The 19,174-nt window shown below is 45.4% G+C and overlaps 1 protein-coding gene across 2 annotated transcripts in view; it reads left to right on the top strand.

Annotated features, from left to right (window-relative positions):
* ABL2 (ABL proto-oncogene 2, non-receptor tyrosine kinase) overlaps positions 1-19,174 on the top strand; it is a 48,675-nt gene that overhangs the window by 21,846 nt on the left and 7,655 nt on the right. The window contains exons 1-9 of one of the 2 annotated variants that reach the window (XM_063406574.1): positions 8,068-8,425; positions 11,799-11,969; positions 12,683-12,978; positions 13,557-13,829; positions 14,558-14,642; positions 16,299-16,476; positions 17,058-17,242; positions 17,532-17,684; positions 18,507-18,596. In XM_063406574.1, coding sequence (XP_063262644.1) covers positions 8,323-8,425; positions 11,799-11,969; positions 12,683-12,978; positions 13,557-13,829; positions 14,558-14,642; positions 16,299-16,476; positions 17,058-17,242; positions 17,532-17,684; positions 18,507-18,596 — 1,534 coding nt within the window. In that variant the 5' untranslated portion in view covers positions 8,068-8,322. Of the gene's footprint in view, positions 1-8,067; positions 8,426-11,798; positions 11,970-12,682; positions 12,979-13,556; positions 13,830-14,557; positions 14,643-16,298; positions 16,477-17,057; positions 17,243-17,531; positions 17,685-18,506; positions 18,597-19,174 lie in introns of those variants that run through there. The other variant, XM_063406573.1, reaches the window with a different exon arrangement.

Here is a 19,174-nt window from a genome sequence, read left to right as displayed (position 1 = left end):
GTCCTGCAGTGGCTTCTTTTCCTTCAGAGCAATATTAATTCTGCCATAACTCAGAAGGGATTTTCCAATGGAATTATTTCACTGAGTATGTTCTTGACTTAATGACTGTATTCAGAAAGGTGAGGGCCAAATGCTGCAGTTAGATTTGGAAAAGCAAATGTGGTGACACAGCCTGAAACTGCAAAGCTGTCGGCAGCACTGAGCTCGGAATTCTCCCTCTGGAGAGGCCGGGTTTGGAATTCTCCTCTGGAGAGGCCGGGTTTGGAATTCTCCTCTGGAGAGGCCGGGTTTGGAATTCTCCTCTGGAGAGGCCGGGTTTGGAATTCTCCTCTGGAGAGGCCGGGTTTGGAATTCTCCTCTGGAGAGGCCGGGTTTGGAATTCTCCTCTGCAGAGGCCGGGTTTGGAATTCTCCTCTGCAGAGGCTGGGTTTGGAATTCCTCTGGAGAGGCCGGGTTTGGAATTCTCCCTCTGGAGAGGCCGGGTTTGGAATTCTCCTCTGGAGAGGCCGGGTTTGGAATTCTCCTCTGGAGAGGCCGGGTTTGGAATTCTCCTCTGGAGAGGCCGGGTTTGGAATTCCTCTGGAGAGGCCGGGTTTGGAATTCTCCCTGTGGAGAGGCCGGGTTTGGAATTCTCCCTGTGGAGAGGCCGGGTTTGGAATTCTCCCTGTGGAGAGGCCGGGTTTGGAATTCTCCCTGTGGAGAGGCCGGGTTTGGAATTCTCCCTGTGGAGAGGCCGGGTTTGGAATTCTCCCTGTGGAGAGGCCGGGTTTGGAATTCTCCCTCTGGAGAGGCCGGTTTGGAATTCTCCCTGTGGAGAGGCCGGGTTTGGAATTCTCCCTCTGGAGAGGCCGGGTTTGGAATTCTCCCTCTGGAGAGGCCGGGTTTGGAATTCTCCCTCTGGAGAGGCCGGGTTTGGAATTCTCCCTCTGGAGAGGCCGGGTTTGGAATTCTCCCTCTGGAGAGGCCGGGTTTGGAATTCTCCCTCGGGAGAGGCCGGGTTTGGAATTCTCCCTCTGGAGAGGCCGGGTTTGGAATTCTCCCTCGGGAGAGGCCGGGTTTGGAATTCTCCTCTGGAGAGGCTGGGTTTGGAATTCTCCTCTGGAGAGGCCGGGTTTGGAATTCTCCCTCTGGAGAGGCTGGGTTTGGAATTCTCCTCTGGAGAGGCCGGGTTTGGAATTCTCCTCGGGAGAGGCTGGGTTTGGAATTCTCCTCTGGAGAGGCCGGGTTTGGAATTCTCCTCTGCAGAGGCTGGGTTTGGAATTCTCCTCTGCAGAGGCTGGGTTTGGAATTCTCCCTCTGGACACGCTGGGTTTGGAATTCTCCTCTGCAGAGGCTGGGTTTGGAATTCTCCTCGGGAGAGGCTGGGTTTGGAATTCTCCTCGGGAGAGGCTGGGTTTGGAATTCTCCTCTGGAGAGGCCGGGTTTGGAATTCTCCTCTGGAGAGGCCGGGTTTGGAATTCTCCCTCTGCAGAGGCCAGGTTTGGAATTCTCCCTCGGGAGAGGCCGGGTTTGGAATTCTCCTCTGGAGAGGCCAGGTTTGGAATTCTCCTCGGGAGAGGCTGGGTTTGGAATTCTCTGGAGAGGCTGGGTTTGGAATTCTCCTCTGGAGAGGCTGGGTTTGGAATTCTCCTCGGGAGAGGCTGGGTTTGGAATTCTCCTTTGCAGAGGCTGGGTTTGGAATTCTCCTCGGGAGAGGCTGGGTTTGGAATTCTCCTCGGGAGAGGCTGGCCGTGTTCCCCCGTGGCTGGGCAGCTGCTGGGCCGGCGCTGCTGAATGGAGCCCCTTGTCTGCTCGGTGGAGCCGGTGACAAGTGTCTGGCTGTCACCGACAGGAGGCGGCTCCGCAGCCAGAGCTAACTTTAGTGCCACGGATTTGTTCCTCTGACCTCACATTGCTGCTGTCCCCCGAAGGAGATCAGCCCAGAGGGCTGAGAAGGAGCAGGACAGCTAAACCTCCCTCAGCCAGGGCTCAGCTGGATGGCAGGGGCTTTCCACGTCAGGACTTTTCCCTGCTTCTGGAGTTCACACCACGGCATGCAATTTTTGGGCAAGTATTCACACTAAAGCTCGGCTTTTCTTGGAGGAAAGGAAACGCTTGTTTGTTTTCTAAGACAAATGTATTTCAAAGGAAGCAACACCACAAGGGTATTTTAGTCAAATGAAGTTAATATTCTAAAAAGGACCCCCCTTCTTTGTTGAAGAGAAGAAAATGGCTGTGGACGATGGTTTGAACAGCATATTGGTTGCTGACAAATGAGGTTGACAGTTTTGTGATTTATTTTTAGCTGGAGAATTTTTTTTAAAACAGAAGTGCTGTGTAGCCTTGGCAGTTGCTGCATATTCGGTGTGGGTGGATGGAACTGAGAAATCGCATCTGTGCTAACTATCGTTTTGGGATTCCATTAAAAAATTAAACTCATGTACTGGAAACTGAAGCTGTACCAGCTCACCTGGGGAGCTCTGCCCTCCGAATATCCTCCACAAGGTAAGCAGTGCTGCCTATCCAAGGCACTTGCAAAAATATTTGGGCCTCAAGATGTGACATCAAGTCAAATTTGGGCTATTAGATTGACATTTTCTTTCTATCCTGAGATTACAAGTCAATAAGTTAATCTCTATCCTCTCCTTCCAAGTTTTTCCTCTAAGTAAAAAGGCAAAAAGTAAATTTCAAAAAGGCAGCTGAGAAACAGTTTAATGTGGTCATTGATCCAAGTGCTGAGTCTAAGGAGAGCACCTAATACTGTGAGGCTTCTAGTAAGATGTAATTATGTCACTGGAAAGCAGCTTGGACATTTATATCATGTTAGCTCAAAGGTCTGACCAGTTAGTGCCTCACATCTGCAAAATAAACCTCTCTCCAGCTAGACCTCACGAGTGTGGCTATTTCTGGCTTCTTCAGGGATCGGCTGAGCCGCGATTTCTCAAGCAGCCTTTTTGCGGAAGAGCTCTTACTTCAGGTGTTTGTGTTACCCTTTGAGTAAATAAGTCCCCGTTTGATTTGCTTAGAAGTAGATAATATCTGGCTTTGATGTGGCCAGCAGTAGCAACTCCCCAGGAATTCTGTTGCAGTGAAGTGTAATCCCCATTAAGCAACTTCTCTTCCAAGGTACTGATTTAAAAAAGTGCTAAATGGCTTGCTGTAAGCTGTCATATATTTGGCCATCCCACCTTTCCTGGAGCAGGACTGGGTGACCTAATCCTCCTCACCCTTCACACTGGAGAGGTTTACTGGAACTTGCCAGGGCAGAGGAAGAATGTCAACCAGACTTTTGATCTACAGTTTCCCAGTTACCTTAGAAATCTGTGTCCCTTCATAGCATTCCTTTCCCTAAAGCTGACACTGTGGGAGTAGCTGCTGTCCACTGTGGGCAGCGTTCAGAGAAGAGAGATTGGAGCTTCAGCACTCAATGGAAGGAGGTATGTGATGCAGAGCATTTACATTGCTGGTGCCTGCTGATTTCTCAACTCTTGCAGTTGCAAAGCTGACTGACTCTGTAGGAGCTGAGCAAATCCTTGGGAATTAAGGGAACAAACACTTGGATACAGTATTCAGGATTTTGCAAAAGGGATGCATTTGTAGGTTTTGGTTCTAAGAGCCTCTTTGTATTTTATTTTAATTACATTAAAATCTCTCTTTGGGAAAGGAAAGGGGGTCTTTTCCTTATCTGTTGTGCTGTTGGGTTTTGGTTCCTCACCCAGAGGCCTGTTTAGGGAAGTCAGACTTGAACTGGTCCGGTGCTTCTGACCATTCCCAGCACTGTGGCACATCTGTTGTACCTTTTAACAGCTGTTAGGTCCAGCTTTCTTGTGTTCACATGAGTTCTCACCCTAAAGTGGTTTTTAAATGCATCTAAACCCCTGCATCATTTTGCTGGCTGCACTTACCAGAATTGCTCTCCTGGTGGAGTTCTGTGAAAATCTTAGAGGTGATGAGAGCCAGACTATTTGATTGACAGTATTGTATTGAACATGATCAATACTTCATTTGCTTTGAAATTCTTTTAAAACAGCAGAGCCACCAAATGCTTCTGTAGATGGTTCAGTCACAGTGTATACTTAAACCTGTGAGGAAATTTATGCATCTTGGTTTCAAGGAATGAAGATTTTCAAGTAAGGGCTTTGGAGTTTAAGCTTGATTTGTTTTATCCGGGATTCTGCAACAAAAAGCTACTTCACCAGAAATCAGCTGAGGAAGAAGTAGGGAAGCACTGCATTATGTTGATAATGGGAGAAATGTGTCACTGACATCTGAGCAAAGAAATGAGCTGAGGGACATCTCTGATTGCCTTAATAACAAAGGGAGGGGGTAACTGGTACAGAAGACACGCAGTTTGTTTTAAATCTTAACACAGCTAACTCCTTGTAATGTTCAGGTAGACAGACAGTGTCTTGAATTCTTCATACTTTGGTGGAACTAAATCAATTGAGATAAATTTGTCTCTCTCCTTTTACCAATTAGAATTCAGTAACACCAAAACCCCAAACCTTGTCTTCCCTTGGATTTTTCTATCAAGCTAGCCAAGAAGCCCCTCTTCTAGGCAAAGACCCAGCACTTTAACCCCTGTTTGATATCAGCACTTCATCATGTTGCAAAATTAATCTTGTAAGAGATGAAGCACAGAGAGAACTCTTTCTCCATATATTTCTCACTCTGAAACCAAAGATCACTTTTATGTGTCAGATGTATTTTGATAATTGAGGCATGACAGTGCTGCCAGCTTGAAATATTTCCTTTTATATGATGTGAGCTGTTCATGATGCAATTTTGTCACTGACTCCGAAATCTCCTGCCTTTCTGTCTCTCCCAGCCTGGTACCATAAATAGAAACCTGCTCCTTGCCCATCCCAAGTTCTTGGCTTGGAGCTGTATTTCTTGGCTTTCCTCAGTGGATTGTTTACAATACTTAAACCTTGCCCCACTCTGTGGGAGGCCCAAGGACTAACTATGGGTCTGTGCTTGGCTCTAGCAAACCACGTTATTAAGAGTCTGGTTGCTTGCAGGAGAGGAACACCTAGGAATGGCATTTAGTTAGTGCCTGCTTTTTACCAAAGCCATATGTGAGCTTTCTGACCCCTTTAAACCAGTGTTTTTCACGGCCACATGGATGTCAGCAGAAAAGCTAGGTGGTCCATTTAGGTAAAGGCTGCAGTCTGTTACAGGGTAAAGGAAGTTCACAGGTCTGCTTCAATACTACCACATTATTAGACAGCAGAAACTTGGCCTGTTGAGCACTGGTTGCTTTTCAGTGTGTAGCTTGTCTTGAGTATTTTTGGTTAGCAGAAAGCACTGAGACTTGGCTTCAGAAACAAAGCTGCTGTAGAACTTGATACTGTTCCAATCGTGTCAGCAAAATAGGAAACCCACTTGCTGCTGTGTTATCAGTTTTGTTTCCTTGTATTCATTAAGGCAGAAATCCTCCCACTAAGAAACCAGTTAAAGATCTGGAGGTCCAGTTGTGTAATGTGATGTATGTTTTGAAGGTGCAGTGGAAAATAGCAATTATACCAGCCCTCATTAGTGACTTGATGGTCTACTTTCCATGAGCTGATGACCAATGCCTCTTCTTTGATAGTCTTAAAAGCAAGCAAATAAAATGAGTCTGTCTGTAAAACAGCATCATAGGTAATTTATTGATGTTTAATTTAAGGACTCAAGGGTGAAAATAAAGTGAGATGTGTGACATATGCAGGGATCTTGGTGGCTTTGTATTTGAGTTGTCCCTATGTGAAAAATTACACACAAGTCTACACCCTGTGGGTTTTGTTGTAAAACACCAACACATCAGGTTAAGACTGTATGCAATAACCAGTATTTACCCTATAAACCTCCTTGTCTCTCTTTCCATTGACAAACCAGTCACCTTGGCCTATGGCCAACAACACCAAATCCATTTCAGGGCTGTATTGTCATTAACACATGCTTTTCTTTGATTAAGAGACATTGAAATTCAGATTATAGGCAAGTTTTTTAGAAGCTCCCTGAACTGTACTTTACAAAGTAGCATAGTCAGCAAGATTTCCTTTTATTCAACTTTTCCCCACTGCTGGAAGAACTAGAAAAATCCTTCTAAGTGGATGACTTAAGTTGTACAGGAAGGGTAACCACTCTCAGGAAACAGCTTTGAAAGGCACCACAGGGAATAGGGTAAAGAGCTGGGAAGAACTGCTGGGCCTGAAAGGTGGATTCTTCCACTGAGGAAGTTGAGTGTATCAGAATTAAGATTTTATGTCATGCACTTACTGTGAAGGGCACAGGAACAGGATGCAGATGTGGTGGACACAGATGTCAAAGTGATGGCCTGTAGTGTAAAATAACTATCTAGGAAAATCAGTTTTAAGAGAGATAATGCTCATTTAGAAGCCAGAAAGATGCTTGATTTTATTCTGGCTGGGTGCATTTGACAGGATCTTATGAGCTGCTATGCACTCTGTGTCTTTTCTACTGGAGAGCACCTTCAGGAGGGTGCCTGGAAAGAGTGTAGGCACAAATTACTCTGCTGCAGGAGACTTACAGCCAAAATGTTTCTCACCCATAATGCCCATTCTGGCAACTGCATGATTCCCATCAGGAGCTCTTAACACACCAGCCAGCCATTAAGCTTTGGCTACAGACTTCTGACAGAGGCTAAACTTGATGGGGTAAGTAGGGATATGTGAAAGATACATTATTAATCCAACTTAACTTCCTGCTAATCCTTCTTTGTTCAAAATACCAATTACTCATCCGTTGTACTTTAACTAAGAAGTAAATGTGTTATTTTAGCTAAGGTTAGTAACTGTCACAGCTGAGACTAATCTAGCCACAAATTCTTACATAGCTTGCCCTTTCCTGGTTCCATTTTAGGTAAGGGTGATTGTCACAAAGCTCATCCATGTCTTTCTGAAGCTGTGCTGGCTTTCTCCACAAATTCTGATTATTCTTTTTGTGTTAACAGATAGGCTAAGCTTAGAACAAATGCCAGTGTAAATTGGAGTAACTGGAGCAAATGCAGGCTGAGAAAACAGTAAACTGCAAGAAGCAAAACAAAGGGAAAAGAGATAGAGCCCAGGAGCTCTCAAGCAAAGGTATCTCAGCCTCTGAGCATCAGGTAGCATCCTGTAGGATTCACTGAGCTTGGTTTTGGAAGAGGAAGAAAAGAGGTCGCCCCCTTGTCAGAACTTTAGGAACAACAGTATTCAGGTGTCCTAAGCTAATTCTTTGCCTAGTTAACTTTTCACAAATGCCAGGTGTTGGTTGCAGGGGAAATGACTCTTGTCAGAAGCCATATGGGAAAGGCAACTCCTCATCATCACAGCATTCCCACAGTTCTATAGACTCTTTTTCTACATTCACAGCCTTACCAAACGCAAACATTTGGAATAAGCCTGCTTGCTTACCTTTAGTCTAGTTTGAGTCATCATCAAACAGTGCAGCTTGCCCCTCTCACAGAACAGTGAAGTTCACAGAATGTGGAAGTGCTGCTTTCTTGCCTCACTGGGCTGCAGCAACTCCTCACCCCTCAAAAGGCTTAAACCACAGACTTTCCTTTCCCTGCTCCCTTTTATACCCCTCTGCTGGCCCAGGTATTAGACTGCCATGGTGAGTGCTGCTTTGTTAACCCTTCCATGGCCACCTGGCAGGGGGAGCCTGTCCTGCCACAAGGTAGCTCTATTAGAAAACCAGGGCTTTGAAGGAATTCATCAACAAACTGGGGGTTTTGAGAGGTAATTTGATGGGGCCCTTGTGGAAAGCTGCCTGGAGTGTCACTAAATCAGAAAATGTGCAGCTCAGACTGGGTGCATTGTGCTGCCCTTGCTTTCTGTGTCTTTCTGGATTCCAAACATGTCCAAGAGCGTTCATGTGCTCAGTGGTTGTACCTCTCCAAGATGTGGATTTTCACCAATGTTGATTCCCGTAAGCAGTGGTATGTGGAGTGGAAAAGTGAATCAATCTGGGCGGTCCCCTTAATGGGTGATCTGTTTTGTAATTTGTGCAAAGGAATTTCTCCAAGGAAACTGTTTGCTTTCTTCCCAAACACTTTGTTACCTAACTCGTAGTGGAACAAAACTCTGTCTCTATAGCTCATCTCAAAGTTGTTCCAACTTGCAGCCCAGTCCCCACATCCTCTGTGTTCAGCAGTCCCTGGAAAGCTCCACCCTCCCATCCAGTTAATAACCACGTTAACCAGGGCTGATTTTCCCAGTCTCTGCTTTGCCCGCCCGGCAGCGCTTCCTTTCCCCTTGGCCCCCAGCCTTGCCAGCGGTGATTGCTGTGTGTGGAGCCTTTGTGCTCAGCCCAGGACTTGTGGTGCCAGCATTCTCTTTGCTCTCTGGCGAGCACAGCATGAGTGTGGGGACAGTCCTCTTCCAGTCCAGCTATGGCAAGGACGGCAGCCTGCTCTGCTGCCTCGGCGAGGGCACCTCTGAGCCCGGCGTGCGCTTCACAGGTAGGATGCTCGGGGTTGTAGTCCTGTCCTGTTTCTTTCCTGTCCCTTTCCTGTGTTTTTCCAAGTGCTTCAAGGAGAATGAGGTCCTTTCAAGTCTTTGTCTTGTAGTATGGCACCAGCCACAGGCAGGTGTAAGATTGCCAGCTTTTGTCGGAGTTTTAGGATTAGTGAAATGCTTCTTTTCTATGAGCAGTTACACAGTATCTCAGAAATAGACACCACTTCAGCATTTAATGGGTCTCTGAAATTTAATGGATCTCCTGCTCTGGGACCAAAGAGATTGGTAATTGGAGTGTTGGCAGCAAGGGTGGGGGACAAAAACACCCCTTACATGGTGGCTGCATAGGAAAAGCATTCATATCCAGAGAGAAGCAAATTGTATTGTGGGAATAAAGAAAAGGAAGGAGATGGAGGAAGCGTAAACTCCTTGTGTGACTGTGTATTACTTGTTCACTCAGTGATGATGTAAGTTTTCCATTGCATGGGAAATGAAAGTGATAATGTGAGATTTATGGCTAGCCTTGAAAAGGAGCTGATATAAAACGGAATTTCCCAGCTCGTTTCCTGACTTTTGGTGTGGACAGAGTTTGCAAACAATTCAGCTGGAAGGGCACCATTGGTGATACGCTTTAGTTATCTCTGTGATGATCACGTTTCACTTCTGTGATGGGTGATGTAGATCCCACACTGCATGGAACAGTGTGGGCTGTTATGGAATTATAACCTGCAAGAAATGCTTTTGTATCCTGGTAAAAATCCCTCAAGTGTTGGGTAACCTTTACAGTTATTTAAACATTCAAGTCACTTTAACATGAAAGTGAAGGAAGTTACTGAGATGTGAACTCTTAAAAGCATTTGATTTTTAGGTAGTGTGATTTTTAGGTAAGCACTGTAGCTAAGTGATTGAAGCTTCTCATCAAACATTAACTTCTGCTGGCTTTTTTGTACATCAAGTGGGTGTTATGAAGGTGTGCCAGCGTCCCAGGCATTCCCAAGAAAATGGTAGGAGTCCCACACCCACTTTTTTGACTCCTTGCTGCCAGTCCAGCAGAGCCCCACACGTTTCCATGTGGGCAGAACCCTTGGTGCTGAGCAGGGGGCATTTCTGCTGGCTTGGCCTTGCCTGCAGTGGGCTCAGCTGGACACAGGGCTTGCTGCAGCAGCTCTGGAGCTGGGCTGGCCCTGGGCTCTTCCAGGCTATCCATGGATGCATGGATAAACACTTAGTGCTGTCTCTGGAGCAGGGCTTCAGTGCTCAGTGCGTGAGCTTTTGTGGCTGGAGAAAGAAACTTAAAAGATGCTTTGACTTAGAATAAACGTTATATTTTTGTTTAAAGCCTTTCACTGGTTGGCAAGTACATAATTGAAAGTAAGAAGGTAATTAACACCATTAAGGTATTTTGAGCTGAAAGGTTGGGTGTTTTTTGGAAACTGCCTGCTTTTGTGTTTGCTCTCTAGCAGAGATGTGTAAGTCAGGGTTCTCATATAGTAAATCTGACTTTGCTTAAAGCATTGAAACACTCGTAACACAAGTCACTGTAGGAGCATAAAGAATGTATTATTTAATTAAATATGTATTTTTACTTCATAAAGAGAGCTGGATTTAGGAGCTGGTGTTCTTTCATGGAGCTTAGTATGCACACAGAAGCCATGCTGTAACGTAGGTGGCTGAGCATTGGGATTTCTTATTTTTCATGATAGCATCCAGTCTAATGGGTTAATATCTTGTAAAACTAATTGCAGTTGAGAGTTAGGAATAAGAAGTGTATGTAAATATTGCATCTGCAGGCAGTGCAATCAAGGAACGGACATTTTGGTGTCTTAGTCTGTAGTCTCTTTTTTTTGTTCTGGGAGAACCCTGACAGAGGGCTACTTTTAGGTTATTAAGTAATTGCAAGATGAACAGGTTATGCAAGCAGTAGAACACTGCTTGCCAGTCAAAAGGCACTTAGCTACCTTTAAAATGGAAACAGAACAAACCTGAACCACTTACTTTCTCATACACCTACCTTACAGTTTAAAAATTACGTTACAGGCTGGAAACCCCCTTAGTCCTCATTTTCCAGGCTTGAGCTCTGTCCTGTGACACAGATTTGGCATATTGCTATGCCTGTTCCATGGCACAGGCTTCTTCCTGTTTTGTGTCTCACTGACTTCCCAGTTTTCCTGTCCTGTGCTGCATTTGAGCTCTTTGTTCCTTTTTCAAGTGCCTTATAGACCAGCTCTTGCTCATGAGTGTAAACCTCAGGGGCCTGTGGGAAGGGGGTAGGTGCAGCCACATTTTCTGGCAGTGTCTGCTTAAAAACATCCCAAGCCTGATTTCTAAGCCCCTCAGAAATGGGCCAAACCAATGACTGTAAAGCAAAGCCTCAGATCTTTTTAGAGAGAACTTTTTATGTTTAGTACATTTAATGAAATCTCTTTGCAGTATACATTTCTCTAAGTAAGTTCAACTAGAGAATTCAAAAATAGATATTGGGACTTAAAGCTGTGCCATCAGAGAAACAGTATATAACTTTACACCTTTATATGCTTTTGTTCCCTTGGTTTGAAACCACACCATCACTCCTTGTCTTAATATTGAAATTTACTCTACTAGTGTTCCTGGAGAACTTCTCCATGATTTAGACAGCTAGTGATGGTCTTGACATAGCACTAGCATGAAATGTTCACAGTTCTTCCTAAAACCCTATGGATTCAGATTGGTTTTAATCATCACAAGAACTGTAGGGACTTTTTTCTTTTGTTGCTAAAACGTGTCTGATTCCTCCTCTCCCTAGTAGTGACAAGTTTGCATCAGTTGTGTGTTCAAACAGCAAAACAGAAATGCTGCTGCTAAATACCCAGCATCACCTGTACTGCCTTCTGTTCCTGTCAGGTTTCCACCTGTTTATACAGTCTTGAAATGTATTATAAATTACTGTCATTCTTGTTAATACTGAGCCAGTTACTATCTCAACTTATACATCTCATTTGTGTCATAGTTCAGCCATGCCTGTATTTGTAATGTTGGTTTCAGATCCAGGTTTCTGTCCACCACAGAAACAATAAGGATAAAACATAACATTTTGTGATTGGAAGATTTCCTTCACTACTTCACATACTTTAAAAAGCATTTTTAATCGTGCATATATTTTTAATCTATGAGGGCTTAAATAATTTTAATAATGTGTCAATAAATAAAAGTATATATACTGTAATAAATATATAGAAATTTTATATACATAGCTTGCTACTTGGCTTATAGCAGTTAAATCACCTTCTCCAGGAGTTGGACTCGATGATCTTTGTGGGTCCCTTGAAATCAGGGTATTCCCCACTTCCATAATTAGAATTGTACACAAAGTGATTGCCCCTGCTGTCCTTTCCTCAGAGGCCCTGCACCGCCCCTACGGCTGCGACGTTGAGCCCCAGGCCCTGAACGAAGCCATCAGATGGAGCTCCAAGGAGAACCTGCTCGGAGCCACTGAGAGCGACCCCAATCTCTTTGTTGCACTTTACGATTTTGTAGCAAGTGGAGACAACACACTCAGCATCACCAAAGGTAGGACTTGGGGGCGCAGGGCAGCTGTGGGCTGGAAAACTTAGCAACAGAAGTCAGGAAATGGAGCCCTTGCCTGGCTAGGAATGGGAACAGAGCAGGTGGGGAATGGGAATAGTGCACTTGGAGAAGGTGGTTCCCTGCAGTGGTGGTGCGAGGCAGACAGTCCATCTCTCACAGTGCTGGAGGGACACCTGCCGGGCAGTTCTGCTGGGACAGGCGCAGTCCAGCCCACTCCTGTGCCAGGCTCCCCTAACCACGGGCCCTGTGAGATACCTGCTCTAGGAAGGGCAGAGGGAAATGGGTACATCATAGATGGTAACAGAACTCGGGGCAGAGTCAAGAATTAAGCTCGCACAGACACTTTCTGGTTCTGGTCAGTACATGTGTCAGAACTGTTAAATCATATGTCCTTTAAAACTTCAAGGAAACAAACCTCATCCTTCCCAGAAAATAAAGTCTTCCTAGTCTAATAAGCTGGAGTACAAGAAGCTTTTTGAGTTCATCTCACTGCTCTAAATCAGTGGACAGTATCCTAGGTATTCTGTCTGAGCCTTTGCTTGATAAATACTTTATATGTAGCAGTTTAATTATAAGATGATTTCTATTGTTAAGCTACAAACCCAGGCTCAGCTGATGCTGAGGAGAACGTTCTTCCTCAAGGAGAAACAACAGCTTGCACTGTGCTTATTTTGGTTTTTTCTTTCTGGTCACAGGTGAGAAGTTGCGAGTTCTGGGTTACAACCAGAATGGTGAATGGAGTGAGGTACGTTCGAAGAATGGGCAGGGCTGGGTCCCCAGCAACTACATCACACCAGTGAACAGCCTGGAGAAGCACTCGTGGTACCACGGGCCGGTGTCGCGCAGCGCCGCCGAGTACCTGCTGAGCAGCCTCATCAACGGCAGCTTCCTGGTGCGCGAGAGCGAGAGCAGCCCGGGGCAGCTCTCCATCTCGCTCAGGTACGAAGGACGCGTTTACCACTACAGGATCAACACCACCTCCGATGGCAAGGTAAGGACCTCTGGACAGCGCTGTGGGCAGAGGAGATGGAGGTTTTAATTAAGAGCTGGTGCAGAATCTCAAGTTGCAGATCCAGTATTAGTATAAAAGAAGAACATGTGTGCCAAGGGTTTGGGATAACTCCCCAAAAAGCACTTTGGAAGAAGTGCAGACAGTTCTTGTCTGGGCTGAAAGTAGCTGGGCAGCAAGGCAACTGTGGCTGGAGGTGTTCATATCCTTCCACTGATCCCCTTAGAACCAGCAGAGCTTTGGTAAGTCTGCATTTTTAACCAAGATCAAGTAGTAGCATGTTGTGTTGAGAGACCTAAGAATTCCAGTTTCTAGTCCTGTAAAGCACGAGGCAGGAGACAGCACAGCTCTATCATGATGGCTTATAAGTAGTTGCCTTCTGCAGGTAAAAGTCCTACAGATTAATAGTTCGTTGCCCAACAAAAAGAGAACAAATACTGTAAAATCCCAATTTTCTGATTTTTAAAAAAAGCCAATAGAATGTCTGTACCCGTTTTCCAACATTACTGGAAACTTCCAGCTGCCTTCATTTAAGCAGATTCCTGTTTCTTGCTTAACAGGTCTATGTGACAGCAGAAAGCCGTTTCAGCACGCTGGCAGAGCTGGTGCACCATCACTCGACGGTGGCAGATGGCCTGGTGACAACTCTGCATTACCCAGCACCCAAGTGCAATAAACCCACCGTGTATGGGGTGTCCCCCATCCACGACAAGTGGGAGATGGAGCGCACCGACATCACCATGAAGCACAAGCTCGGGGGAGGCCAGTATGGAGAGGTCTACGTGGGGGTCTGGAAGAAATACAACCTCACAGTGGCTGTGAAAACGTTAAAGGTGAGTTTTCAGATGTCAGGCACTGGTTGTTTGGTCACCATTTATGACATGAGGAAGGAAATTGTAATGTTCTCAACCACACCTCATGATGCGAACATCAGAAAATGGAGTGTGCTGATCTGCATAAAATCCACACTTGAGAGTAGCTTTGCAGATCAAAGTGATCCTACCAAACTTACACCAGTGCACGTGGCTTAGAAGCAAATTGGAATTTTGGCCCAGCAGGAGCTGCATGTCCAAGTCAGACCAGTAGAAATGGTTACAAATCCAACTTCCTCCAGAGGAGCTGTGGAGGCCTCAAGAAATCAAAGGAAAATACCTTCCATAAGCTGTCCTCCACTCCTGAAAAAATTCAGCTTCTCCATTTATCTTCCTTTCCAAAACCTTGTGTTTGTTTCAATGTTAACAACAGCAATTCTAAGTGCCCCCTGAGTAACTTAATTTTTATAGCTGTACAGGGGAACTAAGTCAGTGATCCTGAGAGTCCTCCTCTCACCAGCCACAGCAGCTATCAAGTGAGCAAGCCTGGCTCTGCCAGGGGGCTGCAGGTTGGTCTGCAGGACAGCCAGGCAGCTCTTCAGGGCTGTTACAGTTTGCTTTGGTAAAAGCCAAAACAGCAGAATAGAGACAAAGATGCCATCATTTATATTCAGCCTGGATGTGTGGTGTTACCCAGACCTTGGTCATGAAGATAAATGTTCCCTTCTTTTGCCTCTCTGTCTGTCTAGGAAGATACCATGGAGGTGGAAGAGTTCTTGAAAGAAGCTGCTGTGATGAAGGAGATCAAGCACCCAAATCTAGTGCAGTTGTTGGGTCAGTGAAATGCCTTTCTGTTTGTGTTCTTACTTAGTCTTCATTTTGGCAGAAACTTGCCTGGTTTAAATGCATTGGCAGCTTTTCTGTATTTATATAACTTTCTGAATCAGGTCAGGTTATGGGATGGTATTTTTGACAGCTTTATGTAATATTGGAGCTAAGAGACACTATTTATTTTAAATAAAACATCAAATAGTCACTTACATTAGTAGATAACTTTGCTGTTGAGGCAGGACTGTTATATAAAAGTTTGCAATATTATCCTCCTGCTGGTTTGTGTCCTTGGCCTTAAACATGCTCCAGGGTTCAGTGATCAGGTTCAAGCTCCAGGGTTCAGTGATCAGGTTCAGATTCCTTCTCTGCTCTGTTAAATCAGATTTACAAAATCATTTTTCATGACTTATTATTCTGAGAGAACGGGGGAAAATTGTAAGAAAATTCAAAGTGAAAGGAAAAATTCTGTTGGAAGCACAACAAATAACATTCTCCATAACATACTTCTCAAATCAGAGACATTTACAGAAAAGGCTGCATTGAAGAGAACAAATTAGTCTGTAATTAGGCAGAAGACACCAGATTGCTGCTGCTGTGAAGAGCTCTGTGTATCACCAAATAAGTACATGAGGTCAAACAACTCAGGACTGGAAAAAATCCACAGGCTTTACATCTTGGCCCTGCCCTGTTGTCTCACTGGCAGATGCATGATACGATGATCATTATTAAACAGTTTGCATAGCTGTTAAATCTACATGCACAAAGATTCTTAAGGAGACACCCTAAACCTTTACTGGTGTTTAATTGCCTCTGGATTTCTGGCGCTTTCAGGAGCAGAGCTGTCAAGCCAAGCCTAGGATGAAAGGAGAAATGTGAAGAATGTGAAGGCTTTTACTAATGGCAACTGTTCTGTACTCATTTTGAAAAAAGGGCACAGATGAAGTGTGTGCCAGCCCTGTCTGGCTCCAGGAGCAGCGACTCAGAGATTTGTCATCAGAGAGCTGCATTTTTGCTCTTTCTGATGCACAGTGCAGTTGTGCTTTACTCCTGAATGAGTAAAGAGCTGCAGGGGGGATCCCAGAGCTGTGACAGGGGTGTCCTGTTGCCCTCCTCCTCCGCCTTTGCATGCTTTGTGCAGTGACTGTAGCAAGGAGTCATCCCAGGAATGTGTGAGAATGCTGCTCCAGGAGCAGGTCCCCCATGCTGATTCCTTACCCAGCACATGGGAGTGCTTCACATTGCTCTGCAGTGACATTTCAGCCTGGAAATCTTGCCAGCTGACAGGTACCTGCTTCCAGCTGGCCACTCTTCAGCTTTGTGAAGGCAGAGAGGGGAAGAAAAGCAAAATGTGTGTTCAAAATTCTCCTTTTTCATTCTGTAACCTTTCAAAGAACAGAACGACTGCTTCATGTATATTATATAGGAATAGTGGTGCTTTCATAGATGTGTTTCTCTCTGTCTATAAAGTGGATGGAGAGAAAAATAGACAGAAGTCGTGAGTTTTAAGTTAGGCTGCACTGACCTGGGTCTTGTACATGGAAGTCTCCACTTTCCCATATAAACACTCAGCGGTACAAAGTGCAATAAATGGCTGTTAAATGAGGAGCAGTGGTGAGAAGGGGGAGCTTTGCTGACATGCTGCCTGCTCCTCCCTGGCAGGTGTGTGCACGCTGGAGCCCCCGTTTTACATCGTGACGGAGTACATGCCCTACGGGAACCTGCTGGACTACCTGCGGGAGTGCAACCGCGAGGAGGTCAGCGCCGTGGTGCTGCTCTACATGGCCACCCAGATCTCCTCTGCCATGGAGTACCTGGAGAAGAAGAACTTCATCCACAGGTGGGCGAAGTCGTGCTGAGCTGGCACAGTTTCAGACTGCGATGATAAACAGGCCAGCAGAATGATGGGCCAGGAATTCCAGCTTTCTTCCGTGGCTGGGACTCACACTGGCTTGTCCATTGGCTGTGTTGGCTTCAGTGCTGTGTCACAAGACCTTCTCCCCAGGACTTTGGCAGCAATCTTGTGCCCAGCTGCCTGGCAATACCTGTACCCCTTGTGTGCAGACACACAGTATCCACCCAAAGTCCTGTTTAGATGCAGACAAAGCTGGCCATAAACCTGTTACCAGTGTGTGATGAGCTGCTGATCCCAGCCTATCCTCAGGAAACACAGACTTGGCACCGTAACAGCCATCATTACTGAACACTTAATAGAATTTTAAAAATTAATACTAATCCTGATTTACCTCATTGCTCCCAAGAATAAGTCCACTCAGTTTCTGACACTGTTCAGGGCAAAGCTCACCTTGCCTCTACCTGCTGTACACAGAGAGCACTTCCTGATGCAGGAGAGTGGGGCTCCAAAACTCCCTTCTAAAGCCCTGCTCCTGCTGCAGTGGTGTCCTCTGTTCCTTTGTACAGGGACCTGGCAGCACGGAACTGCTTAGTTGGAGAAAACCACGTGGTGAAGGTGGCTGACTTTGGCTTGAGTCGACTCATGACTGGTGATACCTACACAGCCCATGCTGGGGCCAAGTTCCCAATCAAGTGGACAGCTCCTGAGAGCCTGGCCTACAACACCTTTTCAATCAAATCAGATGTGTGGGGTAAGAAAGCTCACCTTTAGTGTCCTTTTCTTGTTCATTTTGGTTTTTAATGCCAGCCCAGACAATAACTTGCTTTCTGCCCTGGGCAGAAACCTCTGTGAAGACAGTCACATGCCAGGCCAGAAGTTCATGAATCAATAACATTTTTAGCATGTGGTGTCTCCACCTAGACTGGCCTGAAATACCTGCAAGGAAACAATGCTGCCTCAAGCTGCAGTGAAGGCCACAGAGTAATGACCTACACAAGGACACACTTGTGACCAGGCATTTTATTTTCCTCCTTTTGCAGCCTTTGGGGTGCTGTTATGGGAAATTGCTACCTATGGGATGTCACCGTACCCAGGCATTGACCTCTCTCAGGTGTATGATCTGCTGGAAAAGGGCTATCGGATGGAGCAGCCGGAGGGCTGCCCTCCCAAGGTGTACGAACTGATGAGGGCATGTGAGTATCTTCTTCCAGATTTGGGCACAAAGCCTGGGGAGGTGGGAGGAACCTGTAATTAACAGCCTGGCTCCAGCAATACCTGATCCCCAGCATGTCAAAGTCAGGGTGGGCTTCAGTTATGAAACAAGGAAGGTGGGGAATGATGAAGGATATTACTGCTTAAAAAACTTTAGGAAGCTGACAAAAGCCCAAAAGCTGGGAATTCATGTGATCCTAATGCAAAACAAGCAGAATGTCAGTCACTTTGCAGACCCTATGGTGATACCATTGACAGTGCTTCCAGAATATGTTCCTCTAGTGAAGATTTTTAACTACTGAAATTGCACTTTTCATCATGATCCTCTTCTGTAACTTTCCAAGCTCCATCTAGCATCGAGGCACTCTCCTCCTCTTTCTCTCTCAGGGTGCACACATCCTTCTTTTGGAAGGATCTGCCTGAATATCAGTATGAAGAGCATGTGAGCAGGATGGTGCCTGGAGCTTTACACACTCAGTTATCTGTGACTGGGCTAGATGTGTTCAATCCAAGCTGCCAGGGTAGCAAATATGGAATTGTCCTTTGCCCAAAAAATTCAGAAAGGGAGACAGGGAGATCTGAAAAACCTGTAGAACTGGCAGAGAGCTGGGATTTTTAGAACTGGTTCTTCTCAAGGTTTGTTTGTGAGGATACAGTAAGGTGACTAACTACTGCCATGAATCAGTAGCTGTGAATGACTAAAGCCTGTTTAACAGTAGGTCAGTGTCTGAGTACTTGGACAGAAGAAAACTTCATTTCCCTGTTTCAGGCACTGAGACTGACTGTGCTTTCTGGCATTGCAGGCTGGAAGTGGAACCCTCCAGACCGACCTTCCTTTGCTGAGACCCACCAGGCTTTTGAAACCATGTTCCACGACTCAAGCATCTCAGAGGGTGAGAGCTCCTGTTGTTTTGTTCCTGAAACAGCACTGGAGGTTATCCCCAGAGTGCTGTGTCTCATGGATGGGCCCCTAAGGCTCATCTGCTGGCAGTGAGGTTGAAATGGAGCTCCATCCCTTATTCTCTTAGCCATAATTTGGATATATACATTTGCTTACTTGTTTCACAAATACTGAATAAACTTCAGACACGTTCCAGTGCAGGGAACAGTCTCATTTCATTTGAGCATCAAGATGCCAAAGAGCTGATTTAAAGAATATTGTCTCCTCTATCAGAGGAAAACTCTTGTTTTCCAGGCTGAAGAGTGAGGAATAGTAAGTGATGAAGAGAGAAAGATGTATGCATGTGACAGTCCCTTGCTGACTGCAGCAATTAGGTCATGAAATATTATTCTACCAGCCTTCACTTTTAAAAGAGTGTGCTTTAATCTCTGGATTTTCTGCTTAGCTACTTCTAGGAGCAAATCTGCAGCTCAAGTCTGAAATACAATCTACCAGGAGGTAAATACTGGTGAGGAATGTGATACTAATTCAGCAGACAAGCAGAAATGTCAGAGCATTCTGCTCAGTTTT

The sequence above is a fragment of the Prinia subflava genome, chromosome 10, assembly GCF_021018805.1.
Source record: "Prinia subflava isolate CZ2003 ecotype Zambia chromosome 10, Cam_Psub_1.2, whole genome shotgun sequence".
Classification (NCBI taxonomy): Eukaryota; Metazoa; Chordata; class Aves; order Passeriformes; family Cisticolidae; genus Prinia; species Prinia subflava.
This window is presented reverse-complemented; position numbering and strand designations above follow the sequence as displayed.